This window comes from Sphaeramia orbicularis, chromosome 24, assembly GCF_902148855.1.
Source record: "Sphaeramia orbicularis chromosome 24, fSphaOr1.1, whole genome shotgun sequence".
NCBI classification, from domain to species: domain Eukaryota; kingdom Metazoa; phylum Chordata; class Actinopteri; order Kurtiformes; family Apogonidae; genus Sphaeramia; species Sphaeramia orbicularis.
This window is the reverse complement of record NC_043979.1, coordinates 3525496-3534548: the sequence shown is the minus strand read 5'-3', so window position 1 is coordinate 3534548 and position 9053 is coordinate 3525496. Positions and strand designations below refer to the sequence as shown.

The 9053-nt window shown below is 38.2% G+C and overlaps 1 protein-coding gene across 1 annotated transcript; it reads right to left on the bottom strand.

Moving 5' to 3' along the window:
- Positions 1-821: 821 nt before the first annotated feature.
- LOC115415194 (glycoprotein integral membrane protein 1-like) lies at positions 822-9045 on the bottom strand. Its single transcript, XM_030128693.1, is given in 10 exon segments — positions 822-1628; positions 3046-3103; positions 3106-3156; positions 3159-3207; positions 7051-7280; positions 7419-7578; positions 7781-7935; positions 8423-8522; positions 8616-8687; positions 8878-9045. Coding segments are annotated over 10 exon segments (1101 nt in total). The 5' UTR covers positions 8998-9045; the 3' UTR covers positions 822-1522.
- Positions 9046-9053: the final 8 nt, after the last annotated feature.

Here is a 9053-nt window from a genome sequence, read left to right as displayed (position 1 = left end):
TAAAATACTATCATAATAACCTATAAATAATGACAACTACAAATTTTTCTCTTTGTTGTAGTGTAAAAAAAAAGTACAATTGCACAAAAATGTTTACATTTACAGACTAGCCTTGTACAAAAAATGTGAAAAACCTGAAAATTCTTAAGAAAATGAAGTGCAATTTGAACAATATTCTGCCTCTTACAAAACGTTTTGTGTATTTGTAGATCCACTGTGATCTGTAAGTTGTGATGCATATGTATAAATAAATGATGAACTGAGGCAGAATATTGTTAAAATTGCACTGATTTTTCTTAAGAATTTTCAGGTTCATATTTGTTCATGTTATGTTCAAGTACAGTTCGTAGATGTAAACATTTTCATTACAGAATTGGACTTTTTTCACTCAAAAAGGAGAAAAAAAACTTTAGAGTTGACATTATTTATCAGTTCTTATCCTATTGTTATTATTTACAGGTCCGGCCCACTTTAGATCAGATTAGGCTGAATGTGGCCCCCCAACTAAAATGAGTTTGACACCCCTGGTCTAGTTTAATCCAAAACGTACGACTCACTTTTTTCATTTTTGCAATTTAAAAGCAACAACAGCTAAAACTCTTGCAAAGCAGCGATTATCAGCAGCCACTCTGCTCCCTTCAGGAAACGACATTAAACACCAAATCCAAATGGGTGTCAGAAATGAGAGTTCCTGCTGCTGTTGCTCTGAACCACAGCTCTGCTGGACACTCTACCCGTTCTTCCACACTGACACGTTTCTTACGCAGCTATAGCGATGGTGACTCCCCACTGTTCTAATAAACTGCCGCCCCCTTCTGCTGATACTTGGAGTTAACTTTTGAATCTTCATTTTAACAAACTGCCCCTTTACTGCTGAAAACTTTCCATAAAAATCACATAATTTCTGTAACACACGACAGTTTCCCCCAGGAATAATAAAGTATTGGGATTCTGAACCTTTATAAAGAACAGATACTTCATGGATGGGATCGGACAAAAAAAGTGTCAGAAGGGTTAATAAATACATGTGTTTTTAAAATCCCATTATAAGTGCTCTTTCAGGTTATTTCTGGGAGATTTGTGAAAGTTTATAATTTCTTAATTAGTCTTCTTGACCAATCGGAGCGCAGGAGTTTGTGTCTTCCTGTTCACACACATTCTGCTCAGTATGTGAAAGCCACAGTGTCTGCACAACTCACACCACATCCCATGAACTTCATTTATCAAACTGCTTTCTTTCTTCTCCGCTCTCATGTGACTGAATCTGTGGGATTCGCATGCACTGACATTACACGACAACTGAGTTAAGTCAGTTTAACGTCTTTAAACGGACTTTAGTGCCTCTTAGTGTGGGAGCCTCCCCTCTGTTTGTAGACTCATGTGCTCAGAGAGGAAATCAAAGTGAAAAACCAAAACCTAGTGGTTCGCGTAAGGGAGGGAAAGCTAGCCAAAAATGTACAACAGTATCCAGAACAAAGAAGAGCAAACTGAGAGAAAGGGAGCTGGATGAGTGGAGCTTCATTCACGGTTTCTTCTCTTCCTCCTCTGCTTCTACTTCTATGTTCTCCAGCAGAGTGTGCTTCTCCTCCTCTGGCAACAAAGTAACAGGGTTTATGTGGAAAATGTGCCTGGAAAACAAGAAAAGAAACCCAGCTCAGTGAAGGTGCATTTAAAGGGGCGTGGCGGTGCCGTGCTGAAGCCCAGGCAGATCCAATCAAATCAAAGTTTATTCATATAGCGCCAAATCATACCAAAAGTTATCTCATGATGCTTTACATATCGAGTTGGTCGAAACCAGACTCTAAGCCACAGGAGTCAAACTCATTTACTTCAGTTCCACATTCAGCTAAATGTGATCTGCAGTGGGCCGAACCAGTAAAATAATACAGAATAACATAGAAATAATGTCAACTCCAAACTTTTCTCTGTTTTAGAGCAAAAAAAGTTAATTTATATCATGAAAAGGTTTACATCTGCAAACTATCCTTTCAAAAGATGTGAATAACATGAAGAAACTGAAAAAATAAGTGTAATTTTAACAATATTCTGCCTCAGTTTCTCATTTACACATGTACATTAGAACTTACAGATCACAGTGGATCTACAAACACACAAAACATTTAATACCAGGCAGAATATTGGTAAAATTGCACTTACTTCTCTGAAGACATTTCAGGTTATTCACATTTTTTGCAAAATTATTATTATTTACATTACAACAGAAACATTTGGAGTTTTCATTATTTATGTTATTATGATTGTATTTTACTGCTCCTGCCCACTTGAGATTGAATTAGTCTGAATGTGGAACCTGAACTAAAAGGATTGTTCATATCTTAGTGTAATTTTTGTATTTCACAAATTCATCCAAAGGGCTGGACTGGACCCTTTGGAGGGCCGGATTTGGCCCCCGGGCCGCATGTTTGACACCTGTGGTTTAGAGCTTCAAAGGGATTTGATTGTTGTATGTTGCACTATAATAAACATTAAAAAACATTCACAGCATTTTTTTTTAAATTTTGAATTATACATTTACATAAACATGTACTTAGACATAAGGAACCACACAGGCACAATACAAAAACTAATTATACAACAAACCTACAGACCTATTAACATAAAAAAAGAAAAAAAACAAACAACAACAAAATAAATATATTATCGACTCCTCTTTCCAATGCTCAGGGCTGATTAAGAGTTAATATAATGTAAACTAAAACACATTTCTCCATCAAGAGAACATAGGAGACAGCAGGACACTGTTGTTGACAGTATTTCAGTTGTTTTCAGTTTTTGAGAAAAAGGATTCCATTGTTGATAAAACAAATTAATTTGTCCATGAACAGAATATTCACAGCATTAAAGAAAATCTGTGCCACCGTTCTGCTCTAGACCTGTGTTTATAACCGTACTGCTGTAACGATGTGTAAGTGATTTTTTTTTTTTTTTAACTTATATTTTATTGTTCCCTGGGCCGCATGTTTGACACCTGTGGTCTAAGCCAGTTTACAGAAACCCAACAGAATCCTCCAGGATCAGACTCACTTGTGTTCACAGGTCGGAAAGAACAAGTCCAGGATCTTGACGATGACGGCTGATCCACAACGCCGATCACCACCACCCACATGACCAGGAAGAAGAGCGGCAGGGACTCGAGCAGAAGTGCCTCAGACGGTCCCGGACCTGCTCCACCCACTGGCACATGGCCTGGAGTCAGGACGCAAACACATGGACACGTTAGCAAAACGCTTCCACAGCTGCAATACGTCATGGAAACAACTGTACAAGAATGTTAACAACAGAGCGGAAACGATTAAACGACCTGAATCGATTAAAAAAAATTATCTGGTTATAATTTTCCTGAATCAAAGCTTTGTTTCCTTAATTTTGCTGCTGATAAACATCGGCTCCACTGTTGTTTCACACAGATGCTTATTATGACGTACATGACACCAGGATCAACACAAACAACATAGAGTGTAGCTCAGAAGAGATGAAACAAAATGGCAGAAAATGTCTTTGTTGACTTTTCTACATTGGATCCATCACTTACTCCTTCAAACTTTGACGCTTTAACACAAACATTAAAAATAGTATGTATTTTTTTCAGTTGGATGTTAGTTCCATGTTCAGTTGTTATAAGTTGGATCTAGGGATGTAACGATTACCGGTATAACGATAAACCGTGGTAAAGGTTGCCAAAGGTTAGTATTACCATTTAAATTCTAATTATCATGATAACCGTGTTTGATTACAGCAGAAAACGCCCATGTAAAGATCTGCTTTTATGTCAAATATATAAGTATAGTTTTAATTTATTACAATTTTAATTTAATATGCCTAATATTTGGAACCAATATTCACTTTTAAAGTCTTTGAAAAGGTTCGTTAAGCATCTGTGTGTTATTTAAGCAATAAATTAATACATTTTTCAAATTGGATTTTATATATTTTGTGTGTTTTTTGTCCTTTTGTGTTAAAGTGAAAAAAATATAGGCAGATGATATAGATGAAGTTGTGCTGAAAAAAAAGACACCAACATGGGTATAGTAAACATTTGTTTATAGTATATAAAGGCAAAATCAAAAGGACTGAAAAACAGACAAAATAGGCTCAGACCACTAAGGGTTATATTTGAATGTTTCTGCAACAGAAGGTACATTGTGCCAATTATTTTATTTATTTATTTTAAATACAACTTAATTAAATATTTCAGTGTGTATTAGTACTTTTTGAACATTTTGAGCACAGTTTCAACAATACCACGATAATAATGATAACTGTGATAATTTTGGTCACAATAACCGTGATATGAAATTTCATATCGTTACATCCTAGTTGGATCCAAATGGTTGAAGACTGCAGTGCACAGATTGTTTGTAGATATCATTGGACTGGGTTGTTGTTGTTTACATCCATAGATATTTTTATAGTTTTATACTGTTAACGTTGTTGTTATTTCTATATAGACATTTTTCTATATCCTTTTACTTTTCTACTTTTTGTGGTTGTTGTTTCATCTGGTTCTGGAATAAAGGACAAGTTTTTGTCATTTTCACCACACGTCTGTTTCACATTTTCACTATTTTTTTTTCTCCACCTGTACAAATAATCGTTTATTCGAACTGAAGAAATACTCGATTGATTAATTGATGACAAAAACTAGAAAAGCACTCGGAGAGCGCAGACCTCCACCAAGGCAGATCAGCCCCCCCCCCCATCACCACCAAAATTTAATCATTTGTTCCTTGTGCCAGTATCAACATTTCCTGCAACTTTCACCCAAACTGTCCAGAACTTTCTGAGTTATCTTGCTAACCGACAAACCCCGATGAAAACATAACCATAACAATCAAAGCTGCAGCTCTACAACAACTATGTGATTATCTGCATGTTGTAGATGAAAACTGTTCCTGGCTGCTTCATGTTTGACAATCCGTTATCTTTTCCCATCCATCCCGTCACGTAGAGTTGCACTTTTAACAGTTTTACTCCAACTCTTTGTCATGAAATTTGTATTAAAAAGTCAGTGTTAGTGTCTGTAATCAGACGTGTTCAGTCACCTGTCCTTCAGCCACATTCTGTCCAAGCTCATGCCTTTTCTGACGAGTTAAACTGTTTTATCTGTTCTGTTCAGATTCACTGGACTTGCACAGATTCAGCATTTTTTCATAAACCACTTCTTCAATTGGTTGATTTGTTTGTCACAGAAACAGGCTGCAGGCTTTTGCTCTGTGACCTTTGGAAGATTTAAGAGGCTTCAGGGCTTTGAGTTCTCATGGGAAAGGATTGTACGAAGGTGAGAAAAGCTGAAAAACAGGCAGGTTTTTTTCTCAGGTTGTAAAATCAGTATTAAAACTCAAACTGTGTCAGATCCACTTAATTCTGCTCAAGTGTCATGTGACTCTCAGTCATGTGGACGTTCCTGAACTACTACTGCTGTCTCACACTGACCACTTCCATCTCACCCTCTTTCTGACTGTTTTCAGAATTAGTGGGTGCAGTTAGACTCAGAATGGGTTAAAGTTACACTTCAATATTACAACCTATGTCAGGGCTGTCATCTCATGTTCTTTCAGGGGCTGGACCGGTAAGATAATAACATAATACCCTATATGATATGAATATGACAACTCCCAAAAAATTTTGAAAAATGTATTAGATTATTTAAATATTTACATTTACAAACTATCCAACTGAGAAAGATGAAGGACTGAAATTTCTTTAGAAAAAAGTGCAATTTTAACACTATCATGCCTCAATTAATCATTTTTACACATGGGTTAAGGATCGGATCTACAAAGGCACAAAACATTTAGGAACAGGCAGAATATTGTTAAAATTGCATTTAATTTTCTTTAGCATTTCAGGTTGTTCATATTTGTTCAGGTTTTATTGTTAAAGGATAGTTTGTTAATGTAAATATTTTCATAATGTAGTATTATTTTCTTCACATTAAACCAAGAACAAAAGAGTCAGAAGAGTCATTATTTATAGGTTACTGGCTGTTATTTTACTGAGATCACATTGGTCTGTATGTGGAACCTGAACTAAAATGAGTTTGACACCCCTGACTGTTCATATCTACAGTGTAATTTTACACTTTGTAGATTCATCCCGCTGTTTGACACCCTTGACCTACGCACTTAAAACAACCAACCAGGAAGAACTATACTAATGCCGCGTTTCCACAACGTGGAACCGGCTCACTTGACTCAGCTTGACTCGACTCGGATACCAGATACTATTCCTGGAGATTGTTTCCATTGTAGGACACTACAGACTTTACAGTACCTGGACGTCATAGCAATGTGGCGCGTTACTTCTGTGTCGTCTGCTCAGAGTCACTGATAAACTCACTCGTTGCGTGTTATCTCGTCAAACTCATGCTGAAATTTTACATCCGCCACAAAAGACTGAATCTCCTGACTGAATGGTGTAGTTTTACAGGCTGTCATCATGTGAATTAACCTACCGCTACATTTACTGTAAACTTCTGCATCTGTTTTTTTTGTAAAACGGCGGGTCACAGAGACGACTCTCTGACCAATCAGTGGTTCTGCAGTGTTTACACATCACATTTAGTATCTGGTCCCCAGTCCTGGAACTTCGACGGAGGTGATACCAAAAAACTAGTACCAGGCACTAGATTCCAGGTCCTTTTTCGTAATGGAAACGCAAAAAGGCTGAGTGGAGTCGAGTCAAGCCGAGCCGTACCATGTAGTGGAAATGCAGCATAAGAAAGCCTGCCTTTGATACTGGTACGTAATCCAAAAAAACTGCACCAATATTTGTATGGAACTCAGTATGAACTCTGTATTGGAGGCAGCCAGTGATGACAGAAGACATCTGTGCTCATTTTCATCTGACAGCATTAACGTGCCCATTCCACTGAGCTCTCCAATAATCTGCTATCTTGGACAAAGATTTGCTGCATTTCTAAGAACAGAAACAGAGCCATCCTTCCCACTTCTGTGAAAAGCACATGTGCCTCCAGCATCGTTCCTCCTCCTGTGAAGACAAGGCAGCTGAACCCTGCAGCACACTCACCGAGTAGGAGGATATAAATTCTTTGGGCGGAGTCTCCATCTGAATCTGATCCGGCTGGCCCGTCTCCTTGTTATCGTACTCGTCATCATATCTGACGTCATACATCAGGTCGGGGTCCATGCGGAGGGGAGTTTCAGGAAGCTTCCCCGGTGCTGCAATCTCCTCCTGGGTGGTCTCGCTGTGCTTCAGAGGGTACTGACTGGTGGTGTGGGACATCACCTGCTCCTCTGCTGGTTACAAACATGCAGAGGAACAGAAGACATTCACTGGTTTTCTATGCCACAAGCAGATGAGCGTACTGAGAATCCTGAGAATCATAGTGAAAAAATATGAGGAGGATCATCAGACACATAGATGTTGTCTTTTACCTTTTCTTGGATTTGGTGGATCTGTGACGACCACATCGTTTTCACGGGGCACCCTGAAGATCTCACTGTGCCCGATGGGGTATATATTAGTGAACTGTGCGAGCTTCTGGAAATCTGGACTCATCAGTAGTTTCACCTCACACATGTCAGGCTGCTGCACCTGAATGATACAAAACAACATCCTTATTTCTGTGAAATTATTCCAAAACCCTTCAACTGATGCAACAATACAAAAAAGGAAAATGGAACAAAAGGGACCAGTTGGAGTCTGCTGTTCTGTTCCTGTTCCCTTCTGCTTGATTTGTTTCAAACTCACTCTCAGCTGAAACTGAACACATATCCTGACATTCAGTCACATTTACCTCTTTGCCCTCCATCTCTATAACTTCACTGAACACCTGCAGAGCCACCACCTCCTCGGAGTCGCTGTACAGGCGGTTCTGGCTCACCATGACCCGGGTAACAGTGGATACCACGTCTCCAGACTCAAACTCACTGCTGCCATTAGTGCTTTCCACTGAAGACAATTAGAGTTAGATTAGAAATTCATCATTACAGTTATTAATTAAGTAAATGTACAACAGAAAGTGTTTGGGTTAGTTAAACACACAAGTTTAGAACCTGATACACAGCTTTATTAATTAATTTATTGTCAGGTATAACTGTTCTGGGGGCTCTGAAGTGAAGGATAGTCCATACAAAATTAAGAATGACACTATGTTAGAAAAGACTTAAAAATATACCAAACATAACTATTTATAGGTGTAGACGAATTAAACCTTAAAAAATGTCTTCTACAGCCTGATTATAATGTGTTACAGATAACTTACAAAATGCTATATATTGCCCATAGAAGCTAATTAGAACTGTTAACAAGTTAAGTTTCCTCGAAATTGCAAAATACAGGTAACGCACATAAAATATAACAGTAATCACACACAGTGGAAAAAACAGCAGTAAAGTGCTTGTACTTGCAATGATGACCCAATAATAAAAAAACGTACAGAGAAGAGCCTGGCAGTTGAATCTTGTGACCCCTGACAGCTCCACGGGGATGTCATTGACCAACACCTGCTCATCACCCACCGATATGTTTAGATTTATCTGTAAAGTCAAACGACAGCATTAGTTTTGGTCTTAAATGGTCGCATTACGCATGTAAACAACACCTGCTTTTTTCTAGTAAGTTTTACGTACCTGCAAATTATTGGAGTCCTGTAACTGCGTGTCTGCCAATGTCGCTGCTGTCACATTAATCAGGATGTTTTCCTGTGGGAGTTAATTATAAAACATTAAAGAAACAAGAGGAAAACAAAGACCAGGACATCAAAATGAAAACTCTTACATACTCCCTATTCCAGGCTGTTTACGCTGCGACGCTGAGTATGCTAACATTATGCTAAAATTAGCATCAACTGATTATAACAGTCTATGGCTGACATTTACCGCTAACTCTTACCGTATTCATCTGCCTAGACGACGACTCTGTGAATGTGACTGGGGCAAAAAGCAGACATAAAACATAAACCGCAGGTCCTGTCATTTTCAGCTCGTTTTGACTTAGCTTAACAGTAGCCATAACGAAAACATAAGCAGGATGCACGAACTGCGCACGCGTGTGAAAAGCCAAAAGCT